This window comes from Chlorocebus sabaeus, chromosome 2, assembly GCF_047675955.1.
Source record: "Chlorocebus sabaeus isolate Y175 chromosome 2, mChlSab1.0.hap1, whole genome shotgun sequence".
NCBI classification, from domain to species: Eukaryota; Metazoa; Chordata; class Mammalia; order Primates; family Cercopithecidae; genus Chlorocebus; species Chlorocebus sabaeus.
Window position 1 is genome coordinate 29,898,309 of NC_132905.1, and position 16,889 is coordinate 29,915,197.

At 38.2% G+C, this 16,889-nt stretch overlaps 1 protein-coding gene across 2 annotated transcripts in view; it reads right to left on the reverse strand.

Annotated features, from left to right (window-relative positions):
- Positions 1-5,045: 5,045 nt before the first annotated feature.
- The window catches only part of PLCB1 (phospholipase C beta 1), a 761,313-nt gene continuing 749,469 nt past the window's right edge, over positions 5,046-16,889 (reverse strand). For both annotated transcript variants that reach the window (XM_008018384.3, XM_008018395.3), the window contains one exon: positions 5,046-8,321. In XM_008018384.3, the coding sequence (XP_008016575.3) occupies positions 8,094-8,321 (228 nt within the window). In that variant the 3' untranslated portion in view covers positions 5,046-8,093. The remainder of the gene's footprint in view (positions 8,322-16,889) is intronic.

Consider the following 16,889-nt stretch of genomic DNA (forward strand, 5'->3'; position numbering starts at 1 on the left):
GGTCAGGAGATTGAGACCATCCTGGCTAACATGGTGAAACCCCGTCTCTACTAAAAATACAAAAAAATTAGCCAGGCGTGGTGGTGGGTGCCTGTAGTCCCAGCTACTCAGGAGGCTGAGGCAGGAGAATGGCGTGACCCCAGGAGGCAGAGCTTGCAGTGAGCTGAGATCACGTCACAGCACTCCAACCTGGACAACAGAGCAAGACTCCGTCTCAAAAAAAAATTGTATTTAAAATAGGAAAAATGATACTGGGTCTCACCATGCTTCCCAGGCTGGTCTTGAACTCTTGAGCTCAAGCAATCCAACCACCTCTGCCTCCAAAAGTGTTAGGATTACAGGCATGAGCCTTTGCACCTAGCCAATTGTTTATTTTCCTGTAATGTAGTACTAATAGTTAGATAAGGAAATGGATTTGTTCACTATAAACACAGTATTTATTAAGTTATGATATTAGGTTGAGTGTGCAGATTCATCGTAAATGAGACATGACATCTGGCATCAAAGGTGTCCGTGGAGGATGTATTTTAGTAGGAAGGCCGTTACATGGAGTTGGTATGCACTCTCTATGTGGAAGAAATAACAAGGGGTTGTTGGATTGATTGCCTTAGTAACAACCCTGTGTCTACGTCCTTTTCCTTGTGACATTGGAGGCTCCTTTTATACTTTATCTGGGCTGGCCTTTTGGCTTATTTTCACCAATAGAATCTGGTAGAAGTGACGGTGTATGGTTCTGAGTTTAGACTTCAAGAGACCTCGAGCACTTTTGTGTGTTCTTTATATCCTGCCTCTGATGTGCGAAAAAGTCATACATTTCGTACAACTGGATTTATACAATATGTGACCTTTTTCATCTGCCTTCTTTCACTTAGCATAAAGTTTTAAAGATTCATCTGTGTTTTAGCATGTATCAGTATTTAACTCTTTTTAATAGTTGGAGAATATTTTATTGGATACACATTTTATCTCCTGGAGGATGAGAAATCCTATGAATTAGAGTCATGTCAGCCCAGTTGTTCCAGCCAAGGCCCCAGACATATCAATGAGCCCAGCTATGATCAGCCACCAGATAGCTCTCGGCTTACCGTAACTGCATAGATGAGCCCAGTTGAGACAAGCCCAGCCCAGCTCAGATCAGCAGAGCCATCTACCCATCCATAGGCCCACAACCAGTAGTAAGTGGTAGTTATTTCAAACACCAACTTTTGCTGTTGCTTGTTATGCAGCTGTGGGTAACTGATACAGGATGTATTGGGAGACTACATGAAGGGGCTTGAGAGAAGCTTTGGTGGATCCAAGAAGGGTTCCTAGAGGAATTGACATTTATGTTATAAACTGAAACATAAATAGAAGTTAGCCAGGGAAAGGAGGGAACCAAAGGAATTCTCTCTCTCTCTCTCTCTCTCTCTCTGTGTGTGTGTGTGTGTGTGTGTGTGTGCGCGCGCGCGCGCGCGCGCGCGCTGGGGGAGTGATTTAAGAGAAAGAGAAAGGATGGATGTAAGTAGTTTAAAGAGATAGTAGTTAAAAAGTCCATGAGGTGGAATGGTCCATAAGGTTGCATAGGCTGGAGTGTGATTTGTAATACTGGTTTTGTTCACCGATGTAGAAAACAAAGGAGGTGGAGCAGCTTTGAAGGTAACACAAATTCAGCTTTATGCATACTGTGTGCAGCAGATTATGTTTTTTAAGACGGTAATGCCTATATTCATTCCATCCCTCATGTACTTCTTCAGGGTGATCAACTGTGTTCCCAAGGTAAGATGGGGTCTATGTTTGTTACTGCACCTTGAATCTGGGAAGAGGTCTGTGATAGCACCAATGAATAGAGTCTGACATAAGTGATGTATGTAACTTTGAGGCTTGGTTATAAAAATGTTGACGGTTTCTGTCTGGCTCTCTCAGGAGGCTCTGCCTTGGAATCCAGCTACCATATTGTGAAAAAGCCCAGGCCCAGGCTTCTCCCTAGAAAGGGCATGAGCAGGTGTTCCACCCCAGAGCCCCAGCTATGCTCCCATTTGATACAACATCAACCACTAGATGTGTGAGTGGATTCTAGCCCAAGACTTCTAATCTTCTGACTGAGGCCCCAGATATCATAGAGACAAGCCATATCTGCTTTGCCCTCTCTGAATTCCTGACTCAAAAAAGCTATGAGATAACATTTGATAAAATTCAGCATCCCTTAGTGATAAAAGCCCTAAAAAAACTGGATATAGAAGGAAAAGCCATATATGACAAACCTATAGCTAGTATCACACTGAATTGAAAAAAATGGTAAGTCATTCCTCTAAGATCTGGAACAAGACAAGATGTCCACTTTCACCACTGTTGTTGAACATAGTACTTTAAGTCTTAGCTAGAACAATCAGACAAGAGAAGGAAATAAAGGGCATCCAAATTGGAAAGGAAAAATCAAATTACCATTGTTTGCAGATGACATAATCTTATATTTGTAAAAAGCTAAAGACTCCACCAAAAATTATTGGAACTGAGAAACAAATTCAGTAAAGTTGCAGGATATAAAGTTAACATACAAAAAAATTAGCATTTCTATATGCCAGCAGCGAACAATCTGAAAAAGATATCAAGAATATAGTCCCATTTATAATAGCTACAAGTAAAATACTTGGGAACAAATTTAAACCAAAGAAGTGAAAGATCTCTACAATAAAAACTACAAAACATTGATGAAAGAAATTGAAGAGAACACAAGAAAAAGGAACAGTATTGCATGTTCATGGATTGGAAGAATCAGTATGTCCATACTACCCAAAGCAATGTACAGATTCAGTGCAATCTCTATCAAAATACCAATGACATTCTTCACAGAAATAGAAAAAAAATCCTAAAATTTATATGTAACCACAAAAGACCCAGTATAGCTAAAGCTATCGTGAGCAAAAAGAACTGGGGAGGCTACATTATCTCACTTCAAATTATACTATAGAGCTATAGTAACCCAAACAGCATGGTGCTGGCATAGAAACAGACACATTGACCAATGGAACAGAGTAGAGAACCCAGAAATAAATCGCTACATCTACAGTGAGGTCATTTTCAACAAAGGTGCCAAGAACATATGTTGGAGAAAGGACAGTCTCTTCAATAAATGGTGCTGGGAAAACTGTATATCCATATGCAGAACAATAAAACTTGACCTGTATCTCTCACCACATACAAACATCAAATCAAAATGGACTAAAGACTTAAATCTAAGACCTGAAACTATGAAACTACTAAGAGAAAATATTGGGGAAACTCTCCAGGATATTGAAATGGACAAAGATTTCTTAAGGAATACCCTGCAAGTGCAGGCAACTGAAGGAAAAATAGACAAGTGGGATCACACAGATTAAAAATCTTCTATACAGAAAAGGAAACAATCAACAAAGTGAAGAGACCATCCACAGAATGGAAGCAAACATTTTAAGACTTCCCAGCTCACAAGGGATTAATAACCAGAATATATAAGTAGCTCAAACTCTATACAAAAAAATATAATTATTCAATTTAAAAATGAGCAAAAGATCTGAATAGACATTTTTTCAAAAGATGACATACAAACGGCAAACAGGTATATGAAAATGTACTCTACATCATTGATAATCAGAGAAATGCAAATAGAACTACAATGAGATATTATCTTATCTTATCCCAGTTAAAATGGCTTTTATCCAAAAGACAAGCAAAAATAAATGCTGATGAGAATGAGGAGAAAAGGGAAGCCTTGTACACTATTGGTGGGAACGTAAATTAGTACAAGCACTATGGAGAACAGTTTGGAGATTCATCAGAAAGCTAAAAGTAGAGCTACTGTATGATCCAGCAATCCCATTTCTAGGCATATACAAAATAAAAGAAATTAGTACATTGAAGAGATATCTGCACTACTGTGTTTGTTGCAGTACTGTTTACCATAGCCAAGATTTGAAAGTAACCTAAGTGTCCATCAACAGATGAATGGATAAAGGAAACATGGTAACATATACACAATGGAGTTCTATTCAGCCATTAAAAAATGAGATCCTGTCATTCGCAACAATGTAGATGGAACTGGAGGTCATTACAGTAAGTGAAATAAGCCAGGCACAGAAAGATGAACTTCACATGTCCTCACTTATTCATGGGATATAAAAATTAAAATAACTGAACTCATGAAGATAGAGAGTAGAAGGATGGTTACTAGACGCTGGGAAGGGTAGTTGGGGAAAAGAGGGCGTAAGGATGATTAGTATGAGGAAAAATGTAGTTAGATAGAATGAATAAGATCTAGTGTTTGATAGCACAACAGGGTGACTACAGTCAATTAATTTATTGTGCAATTAAAAATAATTAGAAGAGTATAATTGGATTGTTTCTAAGACAAGGAAAGGATAAATGCTTGAGGTGATGGATACCCCATTTACCCTAATGTAATTATTATACATTTTATGCCTGTATCAACATATCTCTCTCATGTACCCTATAAATATATATACCTACTATGTACCCACACATTTTTTTTGAAAAGCTAAGAGATAACAGATAATTCTGATTGTTTTAAGCCCCTAGATTTTAGAGTCATTTGTAACACAGAAGTAACAAATACACTGTATTTGGGGTGTCTCTGGAACATTCACATAAAACTCACACATACATTTCTTATCCTATCAACATTGTAAATGCTTTTAAAATCTGTTTTATAAGAAAATTTACATCAAGTGCTCTGTCAATTCTTGTCACTGCAACTATTTGCCAAAAAACCTTTGACCATTTTGCTTTGCTTAACTTTGGTCAAGGAAGACAGAGAGAAAGGAAGGAAGAGAGGAAGGAAGAGAGGGTCTCCATTATGGAAACAATGGCAAGTGTAATGCCACTCCTGGATGGAGGGTGGCAGAATGACAGCAATGAACACTGTGTCCTCTGGCACACCCAATATCCTTTACGGGCATAGATGTGCCCTGTCAGAATGGGCACGATGGCCCTAAAGACTGGCATTATGTCTGCTCCCACCACTTTCCCTGTCAAAAGAAGGTTGGCTCTGACACCAAGAAATAACAGCTGGATTGTGTTAAGAAATTTTTATTGTTTCCTTTGGATTTGTGATGAAAGCACATAAAATTACAAGTGGAAGAAACATCATGCCACAAAATTGCATAGAATTATTACAAAAATGTGAATTATGCATTTTAAATAATTTGAGATAGAAGAACCAAAATATGTACATTTTAAGAGCTTCAAATACTTTGTCCTATCTTTTTTTCTTCTTAAAAGGCAAGAATCACAATGTCCAATCCATCACAAACAATATTAATACAGTGCACAAGCGCAACATTAAATTCAAAGTAATGCAAGCAATGGCCCTTTTTTTGGAATTATTTAAAGACAGCTTATCTACTACAGGAGTATTAATTAATGTGTGGTGATACTCAAATTTTAAAATGAAATGTAAAAAACCAAAAACACATGGCATGTCATTAGAACTTTGAAAATTGGTTTACATGGCCAAAACCATGCTATTCTCAGTAGTGTAAAGGTATCAGAGAGACACAGTCTAATTTAATACACAGCTCTACTCTCTATTATAGGAAAAACTACAGTACAGAATTTCACACATTCAACAAACAACAAGGCAAATACATAAAGGCACAAAACTGCACATCATACAGACCCCTTTTCTTTATCTTAGTCTATTTCAAGTAATATTAATATTATTAAATGATAGTATCATTGTAGTAGTTTCAATGATGCAAGATGGACAGTGTTACACACTACCCCACAACTGCAAAAAGTGTCATTGTACAGATATAAAAATGTGATTACAGTAAATGGCCAAATACAAACATATAGTAAAATGACTAAATTCACTAAGATAATGAAATCCAACTACCAAAACAGTTTTGTGTAAGTCAAGGTTATTCAACTTTATTCTGTCTCTGGACTAAAATGTGATACGATGTTCTGCAATAATCACCATTGTGTTTGGTTATGACTGCTATTATTAGTTCATTCTTCTGTAATTTCAGACAGTCTATAATTTTGTTTATAAAAATGCAGCATTCGATTTTGACCGTTCTTGCTTCTTTATGATTAATGCCTTTCTTTCAAAGTGCAAAAGTAGAATGATTTACAAAAGATTTCTTTTTCAGTGGAAGTTTTATTAAGTGTCTAATGAACACCCCAAACCCTTCAGATCAAAATATAATAATCTCCAAAGAGGATGTGATTTTCCCCTTGCGTCTTACTAGATGTGTTTTTTTAATCAAACACTGTTTCCTTATGTTTGAACTAAGCCTTCATTTTGATTAAAATTTAATTGTGATCTCTAGTTATTGCTTAAAGTTAAATAAAATAATTTTCATAAAAATATTAAATTCTTGAAACACAATTTTCAGGACACAACTGGTTTTTGCGTTTTAAGATATTTCGCTAAGCTACAATCAGACAGGTTTATTTTAAAGTAAAATAAAACTGTGATCATCTGGCTTCTGGGTTTTAACTTCAATATTCATGTGTTACTTTCTAAGTTACATTTTTCTATATATTATTGTTTTTCTTTTTTCAGAACTTTCAATCATGCTTTTGATCAGTTTTACCTTGATGTAATTTGTTTCTCTTATGCCACCTAAAATAGGAACTTGTAAAGACACAGTTAAGTGAATTACATGTACTTAGTAAATATATAATGAAAGTTTTTTTTATGTTAGAATAAAATAGAAATGTTTCAGACTTAAAAATTATGGAAGATTCTAATAAATGTCCATATTTCTGTCCTAATTTTTTGACCATTAAAACAAGCTTAAAATCTGATACTTAACATTTAATTTTTGATCTTGCAAAATATAAATCAAATTCATATAATAAGTTCTAAATCTACTTCAGTTTGCATCAATGGCTCCATCAATTATTTCTTAGCATCTCCATATAATTTAACATCCGTGTAATCTAGATGTTTGACCCTTTTCTTCTCTATCCATTTGTCCCTGATTTTGGTTTTAAGTCTTGTGGAAGAGATTTGGGTCATTGTCAATTAATAAACACATACCTACACTTATGTGTGTGTGTATGTGTATATGCACTTACATGACTAAGTGGGTACATATATACATGGAGATAATACCTATCATTTACATGTGAGTCTTTGTATTCTCTAGATAAATATTCAATCTCCCTCTCTATATTAAAAATAAATGAACCATAAAAAATGTCAAACAACAAAATAACCACTGGAACTTGTTCACTCTGATTGAATATCTGCTTAACATATGTCAGCTCAACTATTTTTATTCAACAGACCATTTGTAGTTATTTGATCATTTCAGGCCAAAAACCAATGAATACCCAGACTCTGAGTGCAAATAGTCAATGCAAACAGCACACTGCCTGGAAGTGTATGGCTAACTTGTTGATGCAGCCAAATGTACAATCCATATTGCTAAGTCTTGGGATGGCTTCACTGGGCAAGGATACAGTCAAGTGATTTTTTTTCCAAATAGAAAACAAACGTATTTGAATCACTACGGTATCTAATAAAACCATGTCAGCAACAAATACATTGATGACTCTATGATAAATAAATTAGCAAACTGCAAGTCACTGGTGCTTGCAAAGCGAAGGATGAAACAATGTAATATGCACGTTGACGTGAAGATAATGGTAGTTGAGGGGCAGTTAGAAAGAAACATACTCAAAGTAGGCTGTTCAATAGTGTTAAATAATGCTATGCATTTCTCAAACTATTTCTATGACTTTGAAATACTTTACACCAGAGCTTCGAATAAAAACATGAGCTTGATTTTCTTCAAAGAAGACACTGTCCTTCATTAAAAGTTCCATGGAGCCTGCAAGTTGCTTGCTTTGAATTTACTATTGGAAAGAAAACAAAAATCTCACATACATGCATTCTTTACTAGTAGACCTGCAGAGGTTTCCACATGACACATGGAGCCTGGGCATGGGACTTCATGGATTCCTCTGGAACTCTCCCTTTGGTGTGGATTTTAGGCTAAGGGATGCTTCTCGGGAAGATGGTCCTGGGCAGTGATCTTTGTAATAAGAGAGAGTCCGATGTCGCTGGAGTGGCCATGCAATTTCTGAAGGCCTGGCAGGAGCATTCACAGAGGAGTATCAAATTCTTTTCCTGGGATGTCTCCTCCCAGCTCCTCACTGGAGGGAGTCTTGTGGTTCACTTTTCCAGGGTCTGAGGACAGGGAGAGAGGGGCAGAACCGTGATTGCTGTCTTCACTGATCTTTCCTTTCATGGCTTCCTGCACAAATTCCAAAATCTCGAGGGGCAGTCTTTTGAATTTGTCTTGGTATTCTTGCTCCAGCTCCACCTGCAGCTGGGAGACATCAAGAGGGGAGATGACTTAAGGTTGTTTATGTTTCTTTTTTTTTTAATTATTATTATTTTTTATTATTATACTTTAAGTTCTAGGGTACATGTGCATAACGTGCAGGTTTGTTACATATGTATACTTGTGCCATGTTGGCGTGCTGCACCCATCAACTCGTCAGCACCCATCAACTCGTCATTTACATCAGGTATAACTCCCAATGCAATCCCTCCCCCCTCACTCATAGGTGGGAACTGAACAATGATATCACTCGGACTCGGGAAGGGGAGGTTGTTTATGTTTCTATACCCACTCCCATAGAAACTCTCTGAAAGAGATACACAAAGGGGGCTGATGAATATATCAACTGAAAATATCATTCACTGGTCAACTACAGAGCAGATGTAACAAAGTTTAGCTGGACACGTCATTTGTCTGTAGCTGAAAGTCAACTTCAAGTTATGTGTGGCACAATAAGGCTAAAGACTCAGAATAAGATGAATAATGGTATCTACAAATGCACACACACACACACACACACACACGTGGGTCTTTTGAAAAAGGTGTCAGAGGCTGGGCGTGGTGGTTCACACCTGTAATCCCAGCACTTTGGGAGGCTGAGGCAGGTGGATTGCTTGAGGTCAGGAGTTTGAGACCATGCTGACCAACATGGTGAAACACCATCTCTACTAAAATACAATACATTAGCTGGGTATGGTGGTGTGTGCCTGTAATCCCAGCCACTTGGGAGGCTGGGGCAGGAGAATCCCTTGAACCCAGGAGGCAGAAGTTGCAGTGAGCTGAGATCACGCCACTGCACTCCAGTCTGGGCGACAGAGTGAGACTCCATCTCAAAAAAAAAAAAAAAAAAAAAGACAGAAAAAGAGAAAAAGGTATCAGAAAACTATAAATAAAATAAAATTATTTAAAAAATATAAAAAGTAAAACGATCCAAAGTTTACATTTAGGGGTTGAAAAATACTGACAGGTGAGTGTTCCAAGGTCAGCCATGAACCTGGCTAGGGGAAGCTAAGAAGCTGAGTAGAGTAGACACAGCAGTGTGGAATGGACTTTGGGATGTGCAGCCTTAGTCAGAGGCTGGGAAGCCAATGCTGGGGTCTAAGCAGCAGCTCGATGCATTTTCACAAAGTAAACAAACTCACGTATCCAACTTGAAATTTTATTTTGACCGCTTTTGCCACCTCTTTATTTTGATTCATTTTTCATTCTAATTTTTATTTGCCTTGTAAACTATTCTAGCTACCCTTTCAACTCTTTTAAAGTGTCTATTTTATGCCCTGGAGAATTTGCAGATGTTTTAAAGTCCTGGAAGCCTTTCTTCAAATGGAGACTTCCGTGGATGTCTTAGTCATAAAATAGCATAAAAACTGGGATTCTCTGGTAGACAGGGAGAGAAGCGGGGCAGCAGGGAGCATTGTCTGCTAGGGAGCTGTGCTGTGCTGAGTCCAAAAGAAGACCTTGAATTTTAAAGAAAATTATCTCTGTTTATCAATTGGTGAGCAGAGAGAATAATCCCTGAAACACCGTGTAAGGTTAAATGTTTCCCCCACACCTCCTTATTAGCTTGGAGGCAATTTTTAAGATATGGCCGTAACACCTGGACTTTTCCCCGCTGCTTTTCAAACTTTAAGGTGCACACAAATCGTCTGGAATTTTGATCTTGATTCTGTCCGACTAGGAGGTATGAGTGGGGCCCGAGCTCCTGCGTTTCTCAACAGTTCTTGGGGGATGCCAACGTGGTTGATCTGCTTTGGCCACTCTGATAGCTCCCTGTCTGGGTTCTACTCTCAGCCCCCGTTTCTACTTTTTATCTTGATCCTGGCTGTGCAGCCTCCATCTGCAGTTTTCAGGGCAGTCTCTGGGGCTTGTTCTGATCCCTGGAATGCCAGGGTGAAGCCAGTCCCCAGGGCATCTGTCGCTGAGTCTTAGACTTCTTCTATACAGTGACAGCAGCTTGGGAACATCCTCTTTAGTTCAACTCCTTTCACTCTCACTTCTGTGCCACATAAATTTTGCCAATACTAAATTATTTAATTTATATTAAGCAATCCCTTATCTATCCCAAAGTTCTGAAATCCAGAAGTTTTCTTTTTTTTTCCTTGCAAATTTGTGGCAAACTCCTTGACAAGAACTGATATTGGGATGATACTGATACATGAAATATGTATAATTTCATGTATCCCCTGTCATATGACTATTCATGAACTTAACTGCAGACATATTAATTTGTTTGATTTTGAGGATTACTCAGGTCTCCCTGAAGTGTTATGCTCATGGTATATGCATCACATTGCCTTTCTAAAATCAGAAAAGTTAAAATTCTGAAAAACAGGCCCCAAGAATCTCAGATAATGGATTATGGATCTAGTTCAAATGACTTTTTTTTTCACATCAAAAGGTGTGTGACATGCACTCATATGTTTATCATAGCATTATTCACAATAGTGAAGACATTAAATCAACCTAGGTACCCATTAATGGTGGACGCATAAAGAAAATATGGTACATATATAACATAGAATAGTAGGCAGCCATAAAAAGAATGAAATCATATCCTTTGCAGCAACATGGATGCAGCTGGAGGCCATTATCCTAAGCAAATTAATGTAGGGACAGAAAACCAAATACCACACATTCTCACTTATAAGTAGGAGCTAAACATTGGGTATTCATGGACATAAATATGGGAATGATGGACACTGGGGACTAATAGAGTGGGGAGAGGAGTCGGGGACAAGGCTTGAAAAACTAATTGCTGGGTACTATGTTCATTATCTGTGTGACAGGATCATTCATATCTCAAACCTCAGCAACACACAATGTACTCATATTACAAACCTGTATATGTACCTTCTGAATCTAAAACAAAAGTTGAAATTTCAAAAATTTTATAAATATTATTTAAATATCAAAGAAAAAGAAAAATAAAAAATAAAAATAGAAAGTAAAAGAAAAATAAAAGTGGTATCTGGTAAAAATGGCTTAGAGTGAGTATTGAAAATCAACTACTCTCCCAAATGTAAAACGTGGGGTGTTTACGAATCTATTTGCTAGCATATAAATTCTTATAAGCTGAGAAGGAAACACGCTGTGAGGGGGCGCTCAGAGTCCTGGACTCATGTGGCTATGACGGAGCACCTTGTACAGGGCCCTACTCTTCGTGTCAGCACATATGAGTCACTGGAGCATCAAACAGGAAGAAGACAACTGCCAGTTCTTTCCCTGCTGTTCCAACAATTTAGAAGGAAGTGGGGGTTTTTACAATGTCACACTCTTTTGCACAAGTGAAATCTTAGCCTGGTGTTTGACAGCTTCCATTTACTACCATTCAGACCTCATCATCAACTCACCTCAGTTTTAATTCAGTAACACATGTGTTTCCAAGGAAAACAGGGAAGGGAGAAAAGCAAGTAACCCTGTTTTAAGAAAACAAATTGCTGTTCTCTTATAGGTTGGACTGGGGGACCCTCAGCTATGGATATATTGTACCTGACCTAGCAGAAAATTTCTCTTAGGTTAATGCTCATTGGTGGACAAGACCCCATAGTGCTTGATAAGTGCTATTTCTTTAATTATTAAAAAAAGAAGTAAAATACAAGAAAATGTCAAATACCTAAACCAATGATTTTTAACATTTTTAATAATTTAATTCTAAGAAAAACTTACATTTCAGTAATTTAATTTTGATAATGATTTTTAAGAATTTATAATAATTGACCCAGTTGTGGTTAAGTTATAACTTTAGTAGACTTTTATCATGGGCCAGTAGTAGATTTCATCATATTCTAAACTAAGTCACTGCCTCATGACGCATTAAGTGCCATATATTTCACACTTTTTAAAAAGCCATTCAATTGTTAATGAACTAATTTCAAAATTGTATTTATTACATTCCAAGTTAGAGCTTTTGCTTTTTCTTCTTAAAAACTAAATACTTGTTCATTGTAAGAAAATATGAAAAGAATACAGGGTAATTCTGGCTCCATTCCAACCAAGTCCCATCCTTCAGTGGTCTAGAGCTATTCCAGACCAAGGGTTGCAAACTCAGGTGTTTACAGGGGCCAGAAAATAAAATATTTCATCAGAAAATAAGAAGCAGGCTGTGTGCAAGAAAGTGGGGGTCGTGGGGGTTCTGAAGAGCTAGAGATGACAGGCACTGTCTAAATAGGGTATGAACAACTCGGTTCTAGCTGATGCTTGTCAGATTGAAAATTGAAGTCAGAAATCCCCATATCTTCATGTAAGAACCTGAGTTTGTTGTTGGCAATCAATTCAAATCACATTTGTCAGCGCCACTGGGCTCATGGAGAATTTACAGTCTTTCTCCTAGCAGATTTAAATCTGGCTTTAACCAGGGGACTCCAGAAGTGAGGCCCAACTGTGGAATTCCAGTTTAGATCTTTCCTAATTTTCCTTCCCCACAATCCTAGGCTTAGATGGTCCTCCACAGATCACCAGGGCTTCCTCTTGATTGCCTCTGTTCTGGGGTTCAGCATCATCCTATCTAATTGCCACATTCTAGGTTTTGTACTCTAATATGTGTTGAATTTTTTATTCCGTGCAAGTGAAACAGTGTGTTAGGTGTGAATGGTAGATCAGTTGTGCAAATGGCAGTAATTCTTCACCCTTCCTTTTAATCATAACCTTAGTGGTGTGACTTTGCAGCTCATCCCATCCCAGCAAAGAATGGAGTGTATTTCTCTTTTTCTTGAATCTGGGGAGGCCTTGTTATTTGGTTCTGTCTAGGAGAGTGTGTCAAAAGTATATGCTGTTCTGAGTCCAGACCTCACAAGGCCTTGTGTGCTTCTGCTCTCACAGTTAGAAGTTTACTCAGCCATCATGTGAACAAGCTCAGCCTAGCTTGCCAGAAGAGGAGACACATGGCTCAGTTATTATACCTTTTCCATCACTTCAATTAACTATCAGATACAAAAGTGAAGCTATTCTAAACCAGCTCGCCCCTAGCCCCTAGCTGACCACCAGCTAAACACAGACATGAGCAAGCCTACTGAGATCAGGTGAGCCTGGCTCAGACCAGAACCAGTCCATAGACTCATCAACTTAGCAAATGCTTATTGTTTTACTACTGATTTTTGTGGTTGGTTGTTAGGCAGCAGTATTATGGCCATAACTTCGAGTGAGGGGAACAGAAAGGAGTCTTATTATGTGGCCTGGCCCCATAAAATACTCAGAAGCTAACTCAGCAGGCCCCATCCTTTCATTATTGTGGTCTCAAAGCATATTCATGGGGAAAAAATCACCACAGGACAGATAGACTTTCAAGATACATGTGATTTTGTAGGCTATGCCTTGGAGCCTTTCTCGCATAACATTGTCAAACATGAGTTTGTTTTATCTTAAGTTGATAAGACCTCTTTTTGAGGTCTTATGAACAAGAAAGAGGAAAGAACATGATTGACTTTAACCTTTAAATTTAAGATGAGTTGTTATTATTATACTCAGATATTAATAAAGAAGAGTGTTGCCAGAGTTTGTTTTATTATAGACCCAGTTCTTCAATTTGACTAGTCAGGCTCAAATTCTAAATTTCTCAGTTAACTTGATTTTCAAAAGATATTGCCCACTAGTCATTTTTGTGAACTCTGGGTAGTTAAGCAGGAAAAGGCAATACAGTCAAGTTCAAATGTATTCAATTCTGCCTATGTTATCAAATATTTTTGTACTTGGGATGCTTTTCTGACTCTGACATTCTTTTCACCTGTCTTTTTAAAAAGGCAGAGATTTGATCTAGTTAAGGAAAGCTTTTAGATGCATAAACATAAGTGAAGACCAAGGAGCAAGCAAAGTTACTCTTGAAGGTTAGCTTACAATCAGAAAACAAACAAACACGACCCAGTATAACATAAATGTGGCATAAATATAAGACAGGTTACTGAGTTATGAATCAGAGACAATCAAACCAATTTCCTAAGGAAACAAATTGAAACCAGAGAAAAATAAGCTAAGTGGAATAACAGAGGAATTGGGAAAACTTAAAAAAAAAGCAGCTGGAGAATGTGCAGACAGATATTTGCAAGGTTTTCAAAATTTGGAATTCCAGAGTCCAACTCAGGTCATTTTGCCCAATGAAGTCTATGAAAGATCTTAATACAAAGTATAAAGCCAATGTATTTTATAATATAAATATTAATATATTAATATATTAATATGTTCTGTTTTATAATATAAATATAACATATTATATTATATATTCTATTAATATAATATATTACACATATTACATATATTAATATTTATATTATGTATATTACATATACTATATATACTATGTATAATATATACTATTTTATAATATAAAATATAAAGCCAATAACAATCTTAGGATGGTTATTTGCTTCTGTCTAGGAGAATGTGCCAAAAGTGTAATTGTAATTGTGAATAATTGTATAATCATGGGGTACAGAGATCTTTTTAAGCAAGACAGAACAACATAAGAAAGAAAAATATAGATACTTTTATCTAGATGAAAATAATCCATTTCTCTGAAAAATGAGCATAAATAAAGCAATTCATAGGAAAAGAAATACAATACAAAGAATATATGTACAATACAAAAGAAATACAATACAAATATATATATTTGAAATATAGATGAAAGCATCTCATTAACAATCAGAAATGCAATAGCACAATACCTATTCAAGGGGCATTTATTATATTGATTAATTTAATTTAATTCTTTAAATTTAAAATAAATTTATTTTAAAGAAGCAATAACATTCTGAGAAATTGACACTTTGAAACATTGGGCGGACGGGCGGAGCAAGATGGCCGAATAGGAACAGCTCCAGTCTCCAACTCCCAGCGCGAGCGACACAGAAGACCGGCGATTTCTGCATTTTCAACTGAGGTACTGGGTTCATCTCACTGGGGAGTGCCAGACGATCGGTGCTGGTCAGCTGCTGCAGCCCGACCAGCGAGAGCTGAAGCAGGGCGAGGCATTGCCTCACCTGGAAAGCGCAAGGGGGAAGGGAATCCCTTTTCCTAGCCAGGGGAACTGAGACACACAACACCTGGAAAATCGGGTAACTCCCACCCCAATACTGCGCTTTAAGCAGACAGGCACACCAGGAGATCATATCCCACACCTGGCCGGGAGTGTCCCACACCCACGGAGCCTCCCTCATTGCTAGCACAGCAGTCTGTGATCTACCGGCAAGGCAGCAGCGAGGCTGGGGGAGGGGCGCCCGCCATTGCTGAGGCTTAAGTAGGTAAACAAAGCTGCTGGGAAGCTCGAACTGGGTGGAGCTCACAGCAGCTCAAGGAAACCTGCCTGTCTCTGTAGACTCCACCTCTGGGGACAGGGCACAGTAAATAATAACAAACGCAGCAGCTCTGCAGACGCAAACGACTCTGTCTGACAGCTTTGAAGAGAGCAGTGGATCTCCCAACACGGAGGTTGAGATCTGAGAAGGGACAGACTCCCTGCTCAAGTGGGTCCCTGACCCCTGAGTAGCCTAACTGGGAGACATCCCCCACTAGGGGCAGTCTGACACACCACACCTCACAGGGTGGAGTACACCCCTGAGAGGAAGATTCCAAAGCAAGAATCAGACAGGTACACTCGCTGTTCAGAAATATTCTATCTTCTGCAGCCTCTGCTGCTGATACCCAGGCAAAAAGGGTCTGGAGTGGACCTCAAGCAATCTCCTACAGCTACAACCTACAGCTGAGGATCCTGACTGTTAGAAGGAAAGCTATCAAACAGGAAGGACACCTACACCAAAACCCCATCAGTACATCACCATCATCAAAGACCAGAGGCAGATAAAACCACAAAGATGGGGAAAAAGCAGGGCAGAAAAGCTGGTAATTCAAAAAATAAGAGCGCATCTCCCCCGGCAAAGGAGCGCAGCTCATCGCCAGCAACGGATCAAAGCTGGACGGAGAATGACTTCGACGAGATGAGAGAAGAAGGCTTCAGTCCATCAAATTTCTCAGAGCTAAAGGAGGAATTACGTACCCAGCGCAAAGAAACTAAAAATCTTGAAAAAAAAGTGGAAGAATTGATGGCTAGAGTAATTAATGCAGAGAAGCTCACAAACGAAATGAAAGAGACGAAAACCATGGCACGAGAAATACGTGACAAATGCACAAGCTTCAGTAACCGTCTCGATCAACTGGAAGAAAGAATGTCAGCGATGGAGGATCAAATGAATGAAATGAAGCGAGAAGAGAAACCAAAAGAAAAAAGAAGAAAAAGAAATGAACAAAGCCTGCAAGAAGTATGGGATTATGTAAAAAGACCAAATCTACGTCTGATTGGGGTGCCTGAAAGTGAGGGGGAAAATGGAACCAAGTTGGAAAACACTCTTCAGGATATCATCCAGGAGAACTTCCCCAACCTAGTAGGGCAGGCCAACATTCAAATCCAGGAAATACAGAGAACGCCACAAAGATACTCCTCGAGAAGAGCAACTCCAAGACACATAATTGCCAGATTCACCAAAGTTGAAATGAAGGAAAAAATCTTAAGGGCAGCCAGAGAGAAAGGTCGGGTTACCCACAAAGGGAAGCCCATCAGACTAACAG